Source organism: Parasteatoda tepidariorum, chromosome 5, assembly GCF_043381705.1.
Source record: "Parasteatoda tepidariorum isolate YZ-2023 chromosome 5, CAS_Ptep_4.0, whole genome shotgun sequence".
Lineage (NCBI taxonomy): Eukaryota > Metazoa > Arthropoda > Arachnida > Araneae > Theridiidae > Parasteatoda > Parasteatoda tepidariorum.
This window is the reverse complement of record NC_092208.1, coordinates 64,555,977-64,578,977: the sequence shown is the minus strand read 5'-3', so window position 1 is coordinate 64,578,977 and position 23,001 is coordinate 64,555,977. Positions and strand designations below refer to the sequence as shown.

At 28.5% G+C, this 23,001-nt stretch overlaps 1 protein-coding gene and 1 long non-coding RNA gene across 2 annotated transcripts in view; one reads left to right on the top strand and one right to left on the bottom strand.

Moving 5' to 3' along the window:
* The first annotated feature begins 3,861 nt into the window (after positions 1–3,861).
* LOC139425715 (uncharacterized) overlaps positions 3,862–23,001 on the top strand; it is a 51,153-nt gene continuing 32,013 nt past the window's right edge. Inside the window, exon 1 of the long non-coding RNA XR_011636878.1 lies at positions 3,862–4,185. This is a non-coding gene — a long non-coding RNA (uncharacterized lncRNA). The remainder of the gene's footprint in view (positions 4,186–23,001) is intronic.
* The window catches only part of LOC107438521 (frequenin-2), a 215,248-nt gene continuing 205,946 nt past the window's right edge, over positions 13,700–23,001 (bottom strand). Inside the window, exons 6-8 of the mRNA XM_016050829.4 lie at positions 21,551–21,639; positions 19,476–19,553; positions 13,700–16,885 (exon numbers count right to left, since the gene is read on the bottom strand). Coding sequence (XP_015906315.1) covers positions 16,793–16,885; positions 19,476–19,553; positions 21,551–21,639 — 260 coding nt within the window. The 3' untranslated portion in view covers positions 13,700–16,792. The remainder of the gene's footprint in view (positions 16,886–19,475; positions 19,554–21,550; positions 21,640–23,001) is intronic.

Below are 23,001 nucleotides of genomic sequence, written 5' to 3'. Positions count from 1 at the left end.
AGCTATTCTGCATAAACTATTGAGACCTAATTTTCCAGAATGCGACTTCCCTTCAGATTTTAAGGATAAAGAATAAAAATCCCTTACAAAAGCGGTACGTTTATTGAGGGAAAGTTCATTTTTGTATTTGATTTTGGTCTTCAATTATTTTCTACACATATTAATTTGCATATTCGATATTACGTCCTTGAACTATTAAATTTTAGTCATGAAAATCCGATCATATGATCAAAAGTTATTCAGACTGTTCACTTTTTATTTTGAACACTGTATAATACTCATAGAATAGACTATTAATACTTATAATTATTTATTTTGACATCAAAATAAGGTTAATTTAATTTATAAATTAAACATTTAATTACCAAAGATATTTTTCCATAGCATAAGTTAAGTTGAAATTCTTCTCTTGCACATAATTGTTTATTATGTATTTAATATGCGCAACATTTTATGCATTTATAATATTTAAAAGAAGTAAATGGTATGGGAAAAATTAAGTCATCTTTAATTTTAACCAGGATCCCAAAGAAATAAAAATAAGATCTGGAGTAAACTAATCACTATAAAATAAATGACTATAATAGGAAACTACATTAAGTTCCAATTGTGCCAACCCACATTTAATTTTACACATATTTAAGTGCATACGATATATTTTATTGTTTAACAATCGAGTTTTTAATTCGCATTCAGTTTTAGATCTGATTTGGGTATATTTATATTTTTTAGATTTCGATACATGCTATGTTTACAGAGACGATATAAATACTAACAGTGATAAATTGAAATATAAAATTTGATGCAATTATAATTCGTAAAAATCGTATATAAATTTTACTTCTGCAGTACTCTTTCTTCCTTAGTATGCTCCAAATATCATATACATAGTAATTTTTATTACGCTCTTTTTCTTGAGCTACAGTTCTAGAACTATAATTCCAGAGCTATAATTTTAGAGTTACATCAAGGGAAGGGACTATCGATGGAGTGTTGGATTCTACCTTATAGATAATCCAAATATAATACTGGTTAACGAACAAACTATGGTAGCATAATTTAAATGGCAGGAAAGAGAACGATAATAATTATACGGCACGAGCTTTACAGTCACCCAACCAAACGTTATCTCTTTTGACACAGCAACAAACGAAACAAAACTGAACCAAACAAAGCTATATCCGTCTTTTCAACAACACATTGCAATTATTTGATACAATCAGATACTTAAATATTATGCACTTGATTTCAGAACCTATTGAAAATATTTCTCTGCAGAAAATAGAGCGAGAATAACAACAATAAGTTAATCAGAACAGAAGCTGGAGAGTGAACCTAAAACCTAATGCTTTTCAGGTCCCGCAGTGGACTGATTGTTAATTTATTTTATTTATTTTATTGAGATAACATACATTTGCTGACTTGTGTGCTCAATATAGGCTTATAAGTCATTGTCAAGTAGAAAATACAGATAGAACAATTCAGAGAAAGACATCACAAAGAATACATCCAGGGTTACGGCGGGATTCGAACCCGCTACCTCCACGCTTAACAGAGCGTTTGGACCGGCGATACCGCTCGGCCAGGGGGGCCCTTGATTGTTAAGACACAGTTCCCAGCAGATCAGCAAAGTCAAGCATCACTGGCTGCGGTCAGTGTGTGAGTGGGTGATCACTTGGATCAGTCTGCGTGGGGACCGTGGGTGTGCGGTATTGGTCTTCGTTAAACTGTGCTACCGTAAAGTGCTCGACTTCGCGTGCAGGTAGTTGGGCTACCAAAGCAGGGGTGCCATCCTCTCTGCAGAGGATCGAAATTGTGATGGCTTACCTTCGGATCATCCTCAGGGATGTTTCACAGACAGTCGCCAATAGCCCATTTTGCAGCTCCAGTGTGACGTAAATTAACTACAGCAACTACTGCTTTTCAGAGTTTTTGACGAAGTTATATGTTTGGTAGTTGCAATCTTACAAAGATAATTAATCTTTTATGACAGAATTATGGAGAATTTGAGTAGAACGATTTAAAAGAGCATAACTCAAACTAGCATTAATAATAAAAAACATTATTTTTTCAAAATATTATTTAAAATCTGATTGCTGAATAGAAAACATGTGTATATTTAAGAGTGTTATTTAAAAGATTGACTATGAATTCCTAGTTGTTTGTCAAGGGATAGCATCATTTCTTTAAATTTGTTGTTGTTATTAATTTACGTCGCACCAGAGCTGCACAATGGGCTATTGGCGACGGTCTGGGAAACATCCCGGAGGATGATCCGAAGACATGCCATCACAATTTTGATCCTCTGCGGAGGGGATGGCACCCCCGCTTCGGTAGCCCGACGACCTGCGCGCGAAGTTGAGCACTTTACGGTAGCACAGTTTAACGAGGACCAATACCGCACACCCTCGGTCCCTACGCAGACTGATCCAATTGGTCACCTACCCGCACACTGACCACAGCCAGTGATGCTTGACTTCGGTGATCTGCTGGGAACCGTGTCTTAACGATCAGTTCACTGCGGGACATTTCTTTAAATTAAATCACACAAAAGTATGCTAATTAAAACTTTTAAAGGGATTGTCCCCATATCAGAATAATATTAAAATATTGCGATGATCTGAAGTCCTTCGATGGTTTTGAGGGACAAACTTACAATGATCATTCGAGTTTTTTTATAAGCAATTTTTTATTGGCGAGTTTTTTTATAAGCAATTTTATAAGCATTTTGCAATGTAATGAGTTTTTTTTTTATCACATCGAGAAACAAATAAGTTATTAGCTCAATAAATATATAGATTTTTGGTGGCAGTAGAATTTGAACCCGCCACCTCAACACCTCAAAGTGTACAGTGGCAATACTTATGGTTCCCAGCATATCACAGAAGTCAGGCATCACTGACTGCGGTCAGTGTGCGGGTGGGTGACCACTTGGATTAGTCTGCGTAGGGACCGAGGGTGAGGGGCATTGGTCCTCGTTAAACTGTTCTACCGTAAAGTGCTCGACTTCGCCCGCAGGTCGTAGGACTATTGAAGCTGGGGTAACATCCCCTCGGCAGAGGATCAAAATTGCGGTGACATGACTTCGGATCATCCTCGGGGATGTTTCCCAGACCGTCACCAATAGCCCATAGTGCAGCTCTAGTGCGACGTAAATGAACTACAACGACATAAATAGATTTTTGAAAACATCCACTCACAAAAAAACTGCCAACTGATTTATATTTATTGTGAACTGGTCAAAATAAAACATTTCATAATCCTCCTGGAGCCACTCTGACCGTTACGTATTGCTGCTTCTAAAACTGTTGTTCAGATCGTATGTAGCAGATACTTAATTCACCGTAACACTAAAAGAATCTTTGTGCTGTTCTTATCTAAAATATGATGTCTGTTCTTTAATTTGACAAGGGTTTTTTGACAGTTTCTTTTTATATTAAGCACATTAATCAACATATGTATGAGTAACAATAAAAACATAAGTTTCTTAAGCGTGGAGCTATCGGGTTCAAATCCCGCTGCTCCATTAAATGTATCTTCGTGCTGTTCTCTGTATAGTGCTCTCTGTCCTTCCATTTGACAATGGTTTATAAGCCTAATTGAGCACGCAATGTATGTAATTCAAATAAATAAAAATACATAAATAAGCCGCTTCCCGAACGTATTTAACTTTTTTGAGGGGCCTCCCTGGCCGAGCGGTATCGTCGGTCCAGACGCTCTGTTAAGCGTGGAGGTAGCGGGTTCGAATCTCGCCGTAACCCTGGATGTATTCTTTGTGATGTCTTTCTCTGAATTGTTCTATTTGTATTTTCTACTTGACAATGACTTATAAGCCTATATTGAGCACACAAGTCAGCAAATGTATGTAATTTCAATAAAAAATAAATAACTTTTTTGAGAAGTTGTGTGAGTTATGTGAAGTTTTCGAAAGGTGTATTCATATTGTTAAATTGGAATTTTAAAAGAATTTATGCTTAACTAATCAAGATATTTTAAGAGTCATAAGTTTCAATTAATAATCAATATTTTCTAAGAAAGAAACCTTTGAAAAGAAAATAATTTTTCAAACTTATTGCAAAGTTCCAAATTGTTTCGTTCCAATAACAGTAAAGATTCTTGGAAAATTTCAACTTTTCATATTCAAAACTATTTGTTTTTCGTACAGCTAAAGATATCAAAGAACAAGTAAGAGTAACTTAGATTTAAGATTTTATCATATATTTCTAACTAGAAATTGAAAATCTTATGTGATACCATGTAACATTTATATATATCGTCCTTGAACTATTAAATTTTAGTCATGAAAATCCGATCATATGATCAAAAGTTATTCAGACTGTTCACTTTTTATTTTGAACACTGTATAATACTCATAGAATAGACTATTAATACTTATAATTATTTATTTTGACATCAAAATAAGGTTAATTTAATTTATAAATTAAACATTTAATTACCAAAGATATTTTTCCATAGCATAAGTTAAGTTGAAATTCTTCTCTTGCACATAATTGTTTATTATGTATTTAATATGCGCAACATTTTATGCATTTATAATATTTAAAAGAAGTAAATGGTATGGGAAAAATTAAGTCATCTTTAATTTTAACCAGGATCCCAAAGAAATAAAAATAAGATCTGGAGTAAACTAATCACTATAAAATAAATGACTATAATAGGAAACTACATTAAGTTCCAATTGTGCCAACCCACATTTAATTTTACACATATTTAAGTGCATACGATATATTTTATTGTTTAACAATCGAGTTTTTAATTCGCATTCAGTTTTAGATCTGATTTGGGTATATTTATATTTTTTAGATTTCGATACATGCTATGTTNTATATATAGCAGCAAAATAAATAAATACAAGAAAACACGAAAGTTAAGAAAAACAATAAGTTTCATTTATTGCGCATAAGCTGCAAGTAAGCAGAACTCATTAGATAAGTTCAAAATGAAGATAAAACAAAGGAAAATTATAGACATATGGAAAAAAAAGGGGGGGGGAGAAATAATAATGAAAAAAAATAACAAACAACTGATAAAAAAAAGGATGAAAATTTTTAGAAAAACCGGAAAATAAAAGATATAATCTTTTCATCATCATCCCACACGATTATATACGCAAAAAAGAGAGCACCCTTTTTTGAGGATATAATTGTGTGGACTGATGAAAAGATTATATCTTTTATTTTCCGGCTTTTTTAAAAAATTTCATCCTTTTTTTTTAAATCAGTTGTTTGTTATTTCTTTTCATTATTATTTCCTCCCCCCTTTATTCATATGTCTATAATTTTCCTTTGTTTTATCTTCATTTTGAATTAGATTAGATAGATTAGATTAGATTAAAAGAAACATCAGTGTTTGGAGTATCGGGCAAATATATACCGGGCAATGGCACTTCACCTTAAAAAAAAACATCAGTGTGTGTGTGTGCGTGCGTGTGTGTGCGAGCGTGCGTGTGTGTGTGTGCGTGTGCGTGCGTGTGCGTGAAAGAGAGAGAGAGAGAGAGATAAAATTTGTGAAAACTCCTGATTATTTTACGCTTTCATTTATTTCAAGTACAAAAACTACTTGGTAAATTGTTTGAAACTTTTTACATTTAGGAAAATATAAATTCATTAGTTTATCAAATACTACAAAATTCTAAAAAAATAACTTTGCATTTCTTCCGCTCATGCGCAGTGTAAAAGAACTACCGTAAATAATCATATAGTAAAAAAACATTAGGCAAATTCAAAAAAGAAGATGAGACAAAGAAATATTTTTTTTTATAAAAATGTTCATTTCTGCAGAAATATTTAATGTTATGAAAATATCCATGGTATAAAAATATTAGATTCGAGATTACTCATTGATTAAGCTATTAATTCATGAAATTTCACGCTCTTCCTTTCAGTAAAGTTTCTCGAGAATTTTCAGTATTTTTAAAATAATTCAAATTCAGATAGTGCTGCTATCTATTGAAACAAATTTAAACTTAAATTTGTTGTTAATGCTATTACTTTTCCTTAAATTTATTTGCTATTACATCAAACTAATGATGTTAGAAAATAACTGATTTAAGGCATTAGATATAGGCAAGGTTTACAATTTCTGATTTGTCGATATCAGCGTTCGATATCGTAAGCTTAAATACGTGTGGTAGTTTGAATTAACTATAAGTTAAATTGCAGCCAGTCTTGCAAATAATCAAATGCAGTGAAAATTCTGGTTATGCTAATTTTTTATAAGCTTATAAACCTATGCTAGCCGTGTGAAGGTTATGTAAAGGTTTCGAGGAAATTAATAGTTTAACTTTCCATGGATGATGCGTAACAGTTACTTTTTCAACAAACGATTTTTCATCTAATAAATAAATAAAATAAATAAAAATATTAAAAAGTGAAAGTAAATAGATTAGTTTAACAATCGATGAATCTATAAACCAAATTACTAATAAGTTAATAAATCAATAAAGAAAAAAAAATTTGTGGCAGTAAAATTTGCTTTAAAATAGTTTTTACGTTTTCAAAATAATTTAAAATTAAAGATTTATATCTTTATTACGTTATTTTTACAAAGAATTGTTTAAAAATATAAAATTTAATTATAATTGGCTATGCCTGCTTTAGCCCAGCTGTGGCTGGTTCATACGATTTCTGCTCCCAGCTCGCATCAATCACACCGCTGACGTAAAATATCCTCAGTGGTAAAGGAATCGTGGGTTAGAATCCCCTTATCGTCTGGCTGACCACATGGGAGGTTTTCGTGGTTTATCCTCTCCTTGTTACGGAAATGTGGTTTAGTTCGATCAAAAAGCCCTATAGTTTGTTATATTGCTTGGATCAGGAATTTCCTTGTCTTCTGTATAAGATTCAAAATTACAAGCGTGAAATTAAACATCATTTTAAAATAGCAAAGCTAACTTTAAAATAGAATAATCGCAAATCTCAGAATTGTGCCATCTGTTAAATTCCGGGTATATAAAGAAAATAAAATATGAAATCCTGCATTTCGCTTCTTATATATATATTTGAAGGATTTTCGGGGATGTTGTCCAGTTAAAAAACTTGGCATTTCCGATAAAGTAAAATTTTCGGACAGAAGTGATTTTTTTTCCAAACAGAGCCAAACTGATATGAGAATTGAAACACTTTGGTTTTAGACGAATTATTATATGTTTTAAGACTCTACGCAAAGTGGCATGGGCGCAGTAAAAGAAGGGATTAGTTTATTTCTTACTCTATATTTGGCTACTTTTGCGCCTTAATTTGAGTCTTGAAAAAACAGCATTAAATGAGGAAATGTAAATATAATTAGCCTCCCTCAAGCAAGACTATCCCTAAAATTTTTAAAATAGTGTTTATGTGTCAGAAAAACCCTAGAGAAGTTTCCACTATATGGTTATTTTCCATACACATATAATTCTAAACAGTATGCTTTATGAATCAATAAATAATCACAATTTTAAAAAACAAAACTGTTTTTTCAATTGAAATAAAAAAGTATAAGAAATTTACGACACATGATTCGTTAACCTATAACTCATTATAACGTTTTTTTGTTAAGAACGTGTGGCTCTACTTAAATTACGTGTGCCAATAAAAAGTTGCTCGAAATACATATTGCTTCCAGATAGCGAGTATTTACTGAAAACTCTGGCAGCAAAGTGTTCAGTAAAAACTACCCTTAACATGCATTTTTTAGAATCTTGATTAGAAATGAAGACAAAAAAATATGTACAACGGTTTAACAAATCAATGTTGAGCAACGGCAAAATTGCTACAAAAATACGAGAAGAAATATGTATGGGAAGGGGTTGTCAAGCATAAAAGTTTGTTCGATTTCAGATTAAAAATTGGTGTGCACCTGTTTTCTCCAGTCATGAAGCAAGTCTTAGTGTTTTGTTCACGCACTTTCCGAAATTATAATTTGTCAGACTTCGATAGCGTCTTCAGAATTTTCAGTACGAAATTTGCATTTTTTAATTTCCTTATTTTTATAATAATTTCAAAAATATACATGAATGATAATCATTACGAAATGCCATTTTTGTTATTATAAACTATCAAAGCTATTATTTTAAGTATGCTTAAAAAGTCTCAAAATCTTATTTTATGTCGGCAATTTCATCAGAAATGATGATATCCTTCAATTAGTTTCTTATCAGTTTAGACTTATAACAATGACTTGTGTTTAGAAACTGTTGCCCGTAATTAGTTCGATATCTGAAAACTTTTTTCTTCCTTAACTTTGCTCATTTATCGATCAAAAGAAATGCCCAAGTAACTCAAACAAGGTATATTACATTTCGGACCTAATGAAGACTTAGTTAAATCCAAGAACTATCACTAATGACAGAAATAGAAAAAAAAAACTCATTTCTGAAGATTACTAGAAGATGCAAGACTTCTTTTTTTTTAAATTTAATGGTAATCATTTTTATTTTTTTGAAAATTTGTGGGAAAAGATTAAAAAAGTTTCCTGAATTGATAGAGGTTAAATTCAATTTCGAAGGAAAATAAGAAAAATCATAATTGAATTTGAAAACTTGATACTTAAAGAGAAGGAAATGTCGATTTATAAAGTAATTATATTGAGGATCATATAGCAGAGCAAGTAATATAAAAAAAAATAAAGTAAATTCCTACCTAGATCAAAAAGGAAAATTTTTTTTAGTTACTTTTTATTAAATAATTTAAAAAAATTTCTCCAATATAAAACTAAAATTATTAAATTTATAAATTTAATTAATGAATTAATACTTAAAAAAACTGAAATAACATTAAGTATTAACATAATTTCTTCAAGAAAAAATGAATGTGTGCTGTTAAATTTTATAAAAATATATCCAGCATGTATGATACCCTTTTCCTACTTATTAGTAAAGTTTTAAAATGAATTTTTAAACTGTTTGTAATAATATGAAGTCAATTTTAATCAGTATAAAAAGTGACTTTTATTTATTTTTTTTACTTTTAAATAGAAATCCTTCGAAATTTAAAGATAACATTTTCATCAAACAACCACAGAAAAAAACTGCAGTTTACATTAAAAAAATTAGATGAAGATCAATCACAATTTACTAAAGTTCCAAGCATGAAAAACTGAAATTAATTAACACTTCCATGAAAACCCATTTTGTATTGAAAAGTGCTGAAGTTAGAAAATTATTACTATTTTTGCTGATCCATCTGTTGGAAATAAATCCGCGATACTTTCGATTTCACTGTTTATGTAAGAAGTCTGATTGAAACATGAACAGGGATATGTGAATCCAGATAAATTATTTATTGTAGAAATATCATGCATTCAGATCTTTATTTCGAAAAAATTTTTAATGTGGGTTCGCAAAAAATAATTTTAAAGATACATTTCGCATTCTTTTAGGCATTACTGCTTACTTAAAGTTTAAATGTAATTTTTTTTTTCATAATTAGAGAAGTAAATAAATAAATTAATTAAAAAACAGATCATGGAATCGGTGATCTACCAGTTCTAAGCGAATAGCTCTCATGTTGCTCAGTATGTGAAAGCATCGCTAACTCTACTGGTGGAAAACTGGAAGACGTGAGTTTGATCCAAGATGCGGGATAAACAATCTGAGCATGCACGCAGGTATATTATCCGCACGTTAAATTCGTCATGTCTGTATACATTTTCTCGTTGGTTGTAGTATGAAAGTTTTGAGAGAGTGGTACCAGCTTGGGTGCTTTCCACGTCGTCTGTCAGGAATAAGAATTACAAGGTAATCTTAATAAGACCTTTGACAAAATAGATAGCGATGAAAAATGGGTTAGACTGATCACTCCTTGGAGACAGTTTCATTATTTGTCAATTTTTCAAAATTAACTTCACCAAAAGTTAATCCAATTGGGCCACATTTTAATAAAAACCAGTTATATATTTGAAATATGCAACTAAAGAAAAAAAAAGCTCTAAAAGACCTCACAAAATTATGACAAACATGCAAAAGAATAAATTTTTATGCTAGTGTATAAGCAGTTAAGAAAGATGAGTTGAAAATAAATTGACTAATGAATTGAATAATAATGAATAATAAGTTAAGTGTTATAAATATTTACAAAAAATGATTTGAATCTGAATTTTATAGATATTTATTTTTCATAAATGAAAAGCAACAAAATTATGCTCTTTGTGGTTTTGAGTAAGTAATTTAAAATTACACATTTGTATGTGTTTTGAAATTCTTAAAACTTAACTTTATTCCAGTTCAAACTTATAAAATTAGGGTGGATTTTTTACCTTAAATTATGAAACGAAGATCATTATAAAAAAACAGAGATCATTACCAAAAAACATAGATCATTATCAAAAATCAAAGATATATATCTAAGCTACCTTTCGAAAAATGGTAATTCAGAAATTAAATTGAATAAATTTTACCATGAAAAAAAAGAATAGGAAAGCTAAAATACCGTACACTTTCTTAACTTACATATCAAATGAATTGTAATTGATCTGATAATTGATGATTTTTATTGATAATTGTAATTGATGTCGATCTTGTATTTCTCATATTTACAAAGCAGAATGGAGCCAATATTCGCCATTAGTTTAATTGTGAAAATTAAATAAAAATGATTAAAAGCATATTTAGAACTTTTCATCCTAGTCTTCATTTCCTTGTCACATAAGTTCAGTTGGAAAAGTTCTTTGAAACTTTGTAACAAATTATTGTGCTTGAAAATAATTCTTTTAGACTTTAATTTCCAGAATATGTAGAATTAAAATCTTATGCAAACTTGAACTATTTTAAATTGTAAAATCGAGATTTTCCTATTTAAATTCGAGAGTTTTTTCAAAGTTGCCGATCCGAATATTGAATTTTGTACCTCTTATTAGACTAAAAAAAACTAAATTTAAATGTAATATTGATGTTATTTTTAAATGAAATATTTATGTTATTTTTAAATGAAATATTGATGTTAATTTTAAATAAAATATTATTAAAAATATAGGTTAGATGGTTATAATTGTAAACCCGCTTATTAACTGTGTCCCGATACTAAATGAAAACAGTCACATTTACGTTAAAGGAACTAAAGATCTATTTGTCATTCCCTAGTTTCAAGGAATTTTTGGAATTTTTCCAAAGGTATGAAATTTCCGTTCAAGAAATTTGAATCATTCGGACATTAACAAATAACCACATGTCAAACATGAAAAATTGAAAATATTATTTCCTTAGCAAAGAACATTTGTATGATTTTGTTTTAAATTCAGTCAATTGATATATGTCAAATAATTTTAAAAGTTTTGTACTTTCTTTTAAGAGGTTTAATATATCGCAACCCGGAACGAACAGTGTCCTAACTCTAAAATGCAGCATTTGAGAAAAATCAACTTAAAGAATGCTATAAACTTATTCTGAATTAGACACATAACTGACTCAATTATCCTCAGCTGCATAAATTGCGTGTTAGAGATGTTACACTTCTTGAGCTTCATACATATTTTTGGCACTTCTAACATAATTGTTTATTGACATAATTTCAAAATTGATGTTTTTTTACTTCAGTCACTTTTCTTGCCGGGGTGCGATACATTTGCAATAAAATTAAGTGCATAATTTTCTTAAAACATAAAATACCTTTAATAATTTTTAGTTAATTTAAATTGTCAATTTCTTTTAGTTAATACATTTTCGTTTAATGTTTTCTTGTAACTATTACACCAAATTCTTATTTTCAGTTCATTCAATAAATAACGCATATATTTTTTTAAGAAATTTGTTTTTATTTCCATCTTATATTAAAACGCTTAACATTTGATGAAGGAAGAAATGCATTTTTATGAAAAGGAGATCAACAAAACAAATATTACAGAGAAACATGTCCAAAAAACACATTCACTACACTTATTACAATATGAAAAAGAATATATGGTTCAGGGCTGCTCGGCTACAGTACACAACTTATAAATAAATTAGTGCAATATGAATCTTTATCTGAGGACATATTTAAATGATGAGCACCTTCTATAGCAAAGACCTATACTGTATATTAATAAAATATTCGTTATACTCTATAAGTGTGTTGAACATATTATCATTTAAACATTTATACCAGTTTATCCATTACTAGAAACGAATACGACAATTGTAATGGCATAATTTTTAGAACTTCATATTGTGTTATAATCTACATATATCTTTTTTGCAAATGTTAACATTAATTTAAAGATGGCTTCTTGAGTGCAGATAAATATTTAACAACTTATAAAAAAGTTTTAACAAAAAATTAAGATTTAATTCCTATAGATAAAAATATTTTTTGAAATATGTTTTCAACATTTATGTATTAATGTATAAAAATGTGTGTTAAAAGAGTTGTGCATTGTCATATCGTAACTTTTAGGCTAAATAAAAACATACTAATATTACTTTTTTTACGAAAATTGATCTTAACACATATGCAACGTAAACGAAGTGCAGTTAGAAAATTATATTCTATAGCTAATATCGCTATAATTTTTTTTTACTTAAATGCATAAACTCACTAAAATATTTCAAATCTAATCGCACATATTTTTATTCGGGAAATTTACAATTGAGGGAGTGATTAGGATTCCATTTCATAAATAAAATACTAAAAAATAAAGCAAATAAATTTACAAATCTTACAAATTTCAGGAGACCTTTAGAAATTCAAATTTAGAATAATTGTCAAATTAAAAAGAATGAAATTTAGTATGTTTCATGAATATTTAGAAGATTATAGGGATTTATATATGAAATAGCTTGAGAATTAAAAATTCTCAAAAATTTAAAATCTCTCAAATTAATTATTAAAAATCAAATTAGGTTCCCCTAATAAAAAGCAATGAATGATTAAATTTCCAATAATTAAATAAGATTATTATTAAATTTTTATTTTTAAAATAATGGAAATCAATAAAATTAACACAATTCATGGTTGAAAATTCATTTGCTATCAAATTTAAATTATTAATCGAAAATTTCTATAACATGTTCTTATATTTTACTTCTAGTATATTGTTAACGAGTTCATAATACTATTTACTGACAAAATTTTAAATAGTCTTTATGTTTATAATGCATTTAGACAAAATAAATTTTAAAACCCTGATTTTTCTTAAGTAAATTTAGTTTACGTTTACTTAAACACTTAAGTAACTTACCTAAAGATTAAGTTAAGTAACTTAGATTGCTTAGGTAAACATATCTTATCTTTACTCTTAGCTTTCAATTGAGATTAATTTAGATATTAATAACACAAAGCTTTCAAATGATTTTTTGTTTATTTAAATGTTTAATTTCTTAGACTGTTTGAGTTAAGGTAGCAATTATCTTACAACATCTTTCTTATGGTATCAGCATTTCGTTCAAGCGTACAATCGACCTTCAACAACTTCAACCCTACAATCGATTTTATTTCTCACTCCAAAAGACAAAAGTTTGTTTCTGTTCTGTCAGTCTGGATTTAACCCAAGAAAGGGTTGTATAAAAAAGCATTGTTCATGTACGATACATTTGCATAATCTTCCTAAGTTGAACTTAACCTAGAAGATTCAAATTACATGATTCATTGAGGCTCTTACCAAATGATCATTAAAGTCTCATAAATTATATAGAACTAGAAGAAATGTTGGAAGTGTTTTAATAAAGATTTACTGCTTTAAATTTATAATATCCAGACAAAATAACAAATTTCGAATTATTTAAATATTTTTCTTTTATTTCACGCGTGGTACAAAAATTTGTCTTTGATATTATTCCTCCATTTTGAATTTTCTTTATTTCATAAACTTTAATCATTTATAATCCCTTTTTAAATTTATAAATTAGAAATTTTTTGTTCAGTTTTATAAAGAGCGAATGCGAATATTACCACTCTCAATTGATGTAAAAGCAAACTTTTTACTTAAAGGCAAGTGTGTAACAGATTATATTCCATGTCACCACAATTGAGCATCAACATCAATTTTTAACCTTTCTCTTTTTTTCTTTTCTAGAGGTTAAAATAAATTTTAATGCTCAGTTATGGGGTATTAAATTATCAATAGTTATACACTTGCATTGAAATAAGAAGTTAGTTGTTACATTTATTGAAAATTGAAATGTCTGCATTCACTCTTTAAAAAAAGTGAATAAGAATTAACTTATTTATGTAAATAAAAAGGAATTAGGAATGATTAAAAATAATTAATTTTGTTAAATAAAGAAAGTTAGGAAAAGTCAGTTAATGGCTATGAAAACCTCACAGTAACCATATCCCCATATTACAATGGTAAAAAAAATTGGCATCAATCGTCAAACTTTGCGAACGCATTGTTCAGATCAACCATTTTCCAACTCAAGTTTTTATTTAATACATTTTTCCAACATTTCAAAATCCCTCTAAACAATCTTTAAATTGTACAGGCATATCATTATATTTATTCAATGAGTGCCTGTAGCTTCGCCCCTGCTTATTAACCAGAGAGAAATACGAAAAAAGCAAGCGGGAATATCAGAATTGAGATCAAATATCTAAATAACTACACATATGGTATACTTACTATTCTGGGAAATAACACGAAATATGGTTGAAATTGTATGATTGATTTTCTTAAGAAATGAAATTATTTTTTTTATTTTATCAATATAGGTCTTTTTAAGTTTGCTACTACAAATAATTTTTAAACGTTAGCCCGTTCACGAAGATTTGAGAAATAATATAATTTAACCAAGTGAACTGCTAATTTTGTCACGCATTCACCACTCCACTGCAATAACTGTTGTTTATTTCCTAATTTGAAAATAAATTCTATCAAAAAGCTAACATGTGGACGATGTAAGTAACGTGATTGATGAGTATATAGTCTTATTACTTTAGCTATTTACAATTTATACACATTCCATATATTTTTAAAAAAGTTTTAAAGCTTTTTTTTATAATTTTTGATAACCATATATAATATATTTTTAATGCAAGCAATAAAGAAAATGATTTAAATCATTTCCCATTTTTTTAATACAATAATATTGTAACAGCTTGGGAAAGTATTTTTCAAAACAAAAGAAATGAAGACAAAGTGTGTATGAATAACACTCAAAAAATGTCATACTCATATCGTTTAAATTTATCTGTACATCTGTATTTCATTATTTCATCAATATAAATTCAATGTTATTTCTGTTCAAGATTTTTCTTATATTGAATGCTGATAGAGCATTACACAAATGTAAGGTGGGGCAAATAATGGGGGGAAAGGGTATTATGGGCTTTACAACAATATGGGAAACAAATGCAAATATTATATGGGATCAGTTTTCAACATATATGCAATAGAACTGACGTCCACATGATTTGAAGGCTTATTTTTTGTTTAATTTTAGAAAGAGTTATGGCTTTACAAGATGCCCATTAATTGAAAAAAAGTTTTCTTGCTACTTCTTTGCGAAAATATACTTTAGAATAATTTTACGAGTAAAACACAATAAATAAAAATGTGACATATTGAACATATGTTAAGTACAGAATATGTAAAATGCACATAAAAAGAAGTTTAGTATAAACAGTAAATAAAATATAATTTTCAGAAAGTAGCGCTAAAATGCAAAGTAAACAAATTAAAATATATTTCAAATAACAAATAAATATAGCAAATGCATAAATGTATTTGCATAAAACAAACGTAAAACAGTTATAATAATAATAATATATCAAACAAATATATACATAATACACTACCTTTGATGTTTGAAATAATTTGGATAATGATTTGATGATTTAAATTATACTGTTATTTTTTTTAAAAAAAAAACAGAAAATTAATTGGTGTTTATATTTATTACATATTCCATTTTATTTTTATTTGAGAAAAACTAAATTAGGAATCTACTTAAGTAAAACTAATATAATAATTGTTTAGATTGAAATTTAAAACACATATATTGTAACTAAACACACCAGGTATGCACAAATAGCATTAAAATAATTGAAACGCAAAAATTAATAGTTATTGTTATTAGAAATTAACAAAATTAAAAATTTTGGCAGAAAGAATATCTCTGCAGAAAAATCATAAATATAAAACTGTAAAAAAGAAATGGAATATAATAAAATGGGTAACATATAATTAATAAAAAAGTTAAATACATAGTTGATGAATAAATACATAAAATACAAAACGCTAAAATTAAAAATGTGTATTTATTGTTCGTAATAATATGTATCTTATTAAAGACAAATTCACTTTTAACAAATGTCTGAATAGTCTTACTTTTTTCCATAATTAAGCTTATTTACTGGTAAAGGAACAAAATTAATATTTATTGTATGCAGAAATAAACTACTCTATAATGAATGTAAAATTATTTGTAAGATTAGTATTTAGTTCTTTTTTTATAACTGAACCTATTTATCAGTTAAGGAACAAAATCTACGTTTATTGTATATTTAAAAAAATTACCTTTTAATAACAGAAACAATTTAGATAAATATTTGCGAAAATAAAGATCAAATCTCACTTTTATTTTGTAATTGAAATAATTTATTGGAAAATAGATAAAATTCATGTATCATGTCTAAGTAGAAATAAATTCCTTATTTATAACAAATCTCCTAAGACAAATATTTATGGAAAAAAACAATAATAATAGTGTCATTTTCTTAAGTAATTAATTTCAGTTATCGGTAAAGGAACAAAATGTAACGGGCACCCTGTAAAAGGGGGTTCTGGAAAAGGGTAAAGTGTGATATGTGCGAAAAGAGTCTCTGTGTAGTGTTGTCTTGTTGTGCTTTTGGTGGAATGCAAGGGCAAAATAAATATTCGGTTAAGGAGCGTAAAGCGTCAGCGCCTGAACTATCTTCGGATCATGTTTAGAGCCTTCTTTGAATTCTTCTAGAGAAAGCTGGTTATCATGATTCTGCAAATAAACAATAAGAGTTAACTAAATAAATCCACAAGTATCGGTTAAAATATTACTTAATTTGACATTTACAACACCTAATTAAATTTGCGAATTCTATATCTGAGTTATGCAGAATACAAAAAGAAGCCATATATTTAATTCAAAAAAATTGGTTAATAATTTACAAAACTTAACATTTACAAGGCTCGTCTGTTAAATTTTTATAGTATTTAAATATATAATTTAACAGAATTCGCTTACTAATTACACATTTTAAGATTTTCAATACCCCATAAAATATGTGAATTTAATATCTCAATAAGTATTGTGCGTTTCTGATATACACAGTGGTCTTAGGCGTAACTATATTATAAATTTACAAACATTGATAAATAAATTACACAATTTAACGTTTATGGAACTTGATTGAGAAAGTGATTTTAACATCTGAGTCACAGTATTTTTTGTTATAAGTGAAAGTTCAAGTTATATAATCTCTGAAGACTTGGTTTATAAACTTCACATCCAGCACATGATAACAATTTGAATTTAATATCTGTGTCCATAAAATTAATTTCATTAACTTATTTTATTATAAACTCACAAAAATTGATAAAATAAATTACGCAAATTAATAATTACTTCATAAGATGTTTATTGATATGAAAGTTCGCAGCGTTAGTTTACTATCAGTAAAAATTAAATATAATTTAATTTATATGTTGTTAACTGCGTTTAAATATTATAAACTAAACAATATAAGGTTTAAAACACCCGATAAAGTAATTGAATTGAATATCTGACCCTGCAATGTTAGGCTGTGATACAGATTGTATGTTGTAAAGACCATGGTAATTGTCAAAATTTTAGTAGGTAATTTTTTTAAGCCTTGCTAAGACAATATATGAATATAATATTTTTCAAAATGTTATTGAATGACGCTGAAATTTGCCGATACCTACGTGTTAGATTCTGCAGGGTTATTCATAATTCCCTCCGCCTGTAAGCGCCATTTTTCTTTACTACAACTGACTTCAGTGATACATGTTACTTCCATTTACCGGCAACAGCTTAAATTAAAACTTGAATACTTTCGGAATAATTTCATATGCTCTTTTTCGCCATATTCGTCTTTTTTGTTTTTACTATAACGCTTCGAAATCCTGGAGGGAATTATGAATAACCCTGTATATGTAGTTAAGGGGCAAAAACGCAAAAATCTACAAAACTAAGGTTAACTTATTAGGTCACCGTAAATCACAAAAATGATTCACCAGTTTGAAACGCCAATTAAAGAGAAACGGAAAAAGTTACATATGTGTTTTGCTTTTGTTATATTCAGCAAACTACACTGTAAAAAAATTCAGAAACTAATTTTTACTCGAAATTCTTTTTTACGAAAATCTCACAAGGGAAACTAGGGAAGTGTGACTCGCCAATTTTGAAATAAGCTAGTGGGATGTATGCCTTATGAGGAATAATTTTAGGGGGCAACATTCGTTTCGGCCCATAGAAGGTCCTGTGAGAGATAAAAAATAATTCAATATATAGAAAAATCGGTATTTTATTACTTCAATGCAGACTATTAGTTATTGTAATTGTCTCATAATCCAATTAATTACAAATTAATTGGGTAATTTTTTATTTTCCTAATTAATAAATTATTCAGAAAATTAATTAATCATTAATTAATTATCAATTAATTATTAATTGACTTGCAATTACATGCTCCAATTAATTTGGAAAGTTTTTTGAAAAAAAAAAATTTAAAAAATTTGATGTCAATTTTTTTTTAAAAATCAACCTAGCAGGTTTTTCTGATAAACTGTAGATATATGAAATTTTCGAATTCAATTTTGACAATAAATATGCATTATATAGCACGTGAAAGTACCACAAAATTAATTGGATTTTGAGACAATTACAATAACTAATAGTCTGCATTGAAGCAATAAAATACTGATTTTTCTATATGTTGAAATATTTTTTATCTCTCACAGGACCTTCTATGGGCCGAAACGAATGTTTCCCCCTAAAATTATTCCTCATAAGGCATACATCCTAGTAGTTTATTTCAAAATTGGCGAGTCACACTTCCCTAGTTTCCCTTGTCAGTTAACGTCATTTAATATCTCTTATTTTCAAAAGTAAGAATCTGAATCGCATTGGTTTGGATTCAAATTGCAAAAAAATTGCAAGTAATAAAAATTAACAAATTAAAGCGTTTAATGAAGCTCAAAGTTTCATACTGTAAGAAATGTCATATCAAATTACGGCACAAATTACCGGCATTTTGGCTGCATCATCCGTGAAACCCATTTTACAGAAAAATCGATTTTTACCGTAAAATATTACACCGAAAGTTTTACAATAATTATTATTTATTTTGAGTGATTCAGTGCTTTTACGATACTTATTATTGTTAAAATCACGGTACATTTTTCGTTCCGTAAAAATTAATTATACGGTCAAAAGTGCTGACATTCTAAGTGCCGGTACTGTTCAACGTAATTTGATTCCAAATTTTTTACAATGTTCATAGTGTTATATTTAAAAACATAATCAAGTAACCTTAATTAATCAAAATATGTGATAAAAATATTACTTTGTCCAATTGCTCAAAGATCCTATCAACTCGTTTTTTCGGATCATCTTCAGATTCTTCAACTTTGGCTTGATTACCCTGAAAGATACAATAATGTTAAAGACTTTTTTACATTTTTTATGATATTTCAGTTTTAAGTAAATTTTAAATACTAAGTAGAAGTAATTTCTTAAATTGTTTAGATTTTTTACATTAAAGATTGGGTAAGTATTAATCCTTTGGATTTCAGGAATATTTAGTACTTAAAAATATGTGAAATATAAAATATTTCATAGCCATATCGATTCGTGTTTTAGTAAAAACTAAGGCTTTTTTTTAGTTTATTTAAGTTTATCACTTTCACCACATTTTTTCAAAACATTTTATGTTTAGAGTTTCTGATTTTTTTTTAATTAAAAGTTGTTCTGAATCAAATTCACTCATCACATTTATAAAATGAATGCTAGTTCCATAACTTTTTTTAAGTCTCGATTGTAATAAAAATGCGAAAAGTTAAATACAACTATTCCACTTTCGTAATTGAAACGAAACATTTAAAAAAAAACATAAATTTTTTTGCTTGCAAGTTAAGCACTCTCAGATTCGATGTTGATCTGAAAAATTTGTTAACTATAGTGCCTATTTAAAAAATATATGTTAAAGTCTCCGTCTGGGGAAAAATCTGCTATTTTGACGAAAATTTCATTTGTTTTCATTATCTCTATTTTAACCTTAGTTCATTAGTTTTCCAAACCCTTTACATGTTTTATCTCTGATTTTTAGAAACGAAGTTATAGTTTTTTTTATGCTAATTGACTAAAACCGAAACAGGAATTAAACTATCAAAAACGAAGGTTTATTTGAATAAATTATATTTTTAAAACAAATAAAATTCATTTTTAGAAAATAATTTTATAATTATTACTTTTTATCAAAATTTTCTTACATTTCAGAATTTTTTTACATTATAAAAACATTTTCTGAAGAGCGCTGATTTTGAAAAAATCTTTTTACGCTAACACGCATTACAAAGTGAAGTTATACATAACGAAATGGACGATTACCTGGGTTTTAATCTACTTGATTGTAATCTATGACTGAATTGTAAAATAACCATCTAAACTTGTAAGAAATAGTTACTTGAACAGTGACTAAATAAGAAGAAATAAAAAAATACTAATTTTACTGTTTGATGAAACGTATAACAGTTCAATTAGGGAACGGTTCTTACTACTCTTTAATAGGCTTTTTTCTTCTTCTTTTTTTTTAACGATAAAATTGATATTTTCGCAACACGTAATCTCTCTCTCTCTCTCTCTCTCTTTGCTACTTCTGACAGACATCTACTCGAGCGCGAGTTTACGAAATAAAGAAACTAAGATCTTGTTTCGAAAACGTAAGTTTTCAACAAAAATAAATAGCCAATATTTAAAACAAAAAAAAACAGTCAAAAGTGAACAGAATGAGAAAAAAAAAGTAAAAAAGACTTAACACGAAAAAGAACATAAATTTGCAATAACTTCCGAAAAAATATAAATTTGAAACGAAATTTGCAGAAATAAAAATGGCTTTTTTAGCACATGAGATAGATGACATTTTTTCTCTGGTTGAGCAGTTAATAATTCTCGAACTAATTATCCAATCTTAAACTACTGGTATCCCTTCGTAATTTCTTGTTTCGAAATCTTAGACATTTTGTCCAGAAAAGAAAAATATTGTGTAATGCAAAAAAAAGGAAAATTTCGCAAAAAAGGATTTAAAATTGCAATAATTTTCTAACAAGCTGTAATTTCAAATAACTAAACTCTTGTGCTAAGTTAAATTATTGTATTTCATTATATTGCCTGTATTTTTTCTACGCTCCTTTGTAGTCTCAAGTTTCTAAATTTGATAGCTTTTGCACAATAAAACAAAATATAAGTTAAATTAAGCACCCAAACCAGAGTAGTCGGTGGTCTGTCAGCTTTTTGTTTTAATATTGAGAAAAAAAAATTATGCCAATTATTCAGAATCATTTTTTTTCTTCTTTTATACAAAGCCACGTTCATTAATATTATTTTATATTTTTACCCCAAAGGACAAAAATATTTTCATACCAGCATTTGATATATGGCATCGACGATGCTATACATCTCTTCACGGGTAATGTAACCATCGTTATCAACATCGTAGAGTTTAAAAGCCCCTGAAAAATATCAAAATAATGTCAAAAAGTTTATATTTATGATTAAAATACAAATGAAAATTCCAATGGAATGGAAAAAATACAATGCAGTTTTCTTGCAATTGGTTTGGCCCACCAACTCACAGAAAGTTATCTAACTGAAACTTCATCTCGTGATTACCATACTATACACTCCAGATATGAAACGGATTCTAAATTAAACGCAGTGGCGTGACAGCCCATGGAGGGCCTAGGCCTACTGTGTCCGTCTCAGTTTTCTTGATCTTGGACTCTGGGGTGCAGGAGGAGATGTTCCAGTTAGGTGGTCAGCCGAACGCTGAACATCCAGTGTTTAGTTCCCAAACATGCTTGGTACTCATTTATCTGCCCACTGAAGGGATGAAAGGCTGAGTCAACCTTGCCCGGCCCGAAGATCGAACCCAGGGAGATCTTCGGGCCGGGAGGAAGCTTAAAAAAAAAGGTTTATGAAATTTTATAAAAAATTTAAGTCCTAAACGGGCTCTGGTGAACTTAAATTCTTTATAAAATTTTCATAAACTTTGTTTTTACTTTTTTACTACTTTTAAACTAGCATTTGCTTTAGTTATCCAGCATAAAATAAGATATTTTATAAGGTATTACAATTAATCGTACTAAAATTTAAAAACATCTGCCACTTTTGTTCGGTTCTTTTGCTTTGTGATGACAGCGCTAATTGTCAAATGACTTTTATTCAGCTTGAGGTTTGACTTAATTTTTAGTATTTTGTTTTAGTAACTTCGAGTTTTAGTTGGTTTGATTTTTATCTTTGTTTTTTCTTTCACATGTTACCGATAGAAAGGGTTTTACTTTGATATTTCCCTTATTTAGACCACAAAATGTATTCTTTTTCCAATGTATATCTCGGACTCGGGTTGAGATAGGTTCTAGGAAACCAATGTATCTTGGGGTCGAGTGGGCTTGGACCTCAAAAAGCCAGTCAGAACTCATCTCTCATTCACGCCCCACGAAACATTTTATTCATATTCAATCCCATCATCTCTGTCTTATTGGCTTCTCCTCCTCGTTAAAAGAAATTAAAATATCATCGAATATTTTTTGTTGTATTATTAAAATCTATTGCACAGTGTACTCGATAACATAATATGTGAAACATACCAATGTATGAAACCAGTGGCAAAGTGAGTGGCAAAGTGACAATAGGCTAACATATTGATAAATAGTAAATATAAATAATATTTAATAGTTTAAAAAGTTCGCTTTCCATTTTTACATGAATGGAATACAACTGATTTGCATAAAGTATTCATTTACAAATGGAGCATCATATATATATATATATATATGTATTCCAAGTTCAAAACGAAGAATAAAACAAAGAAA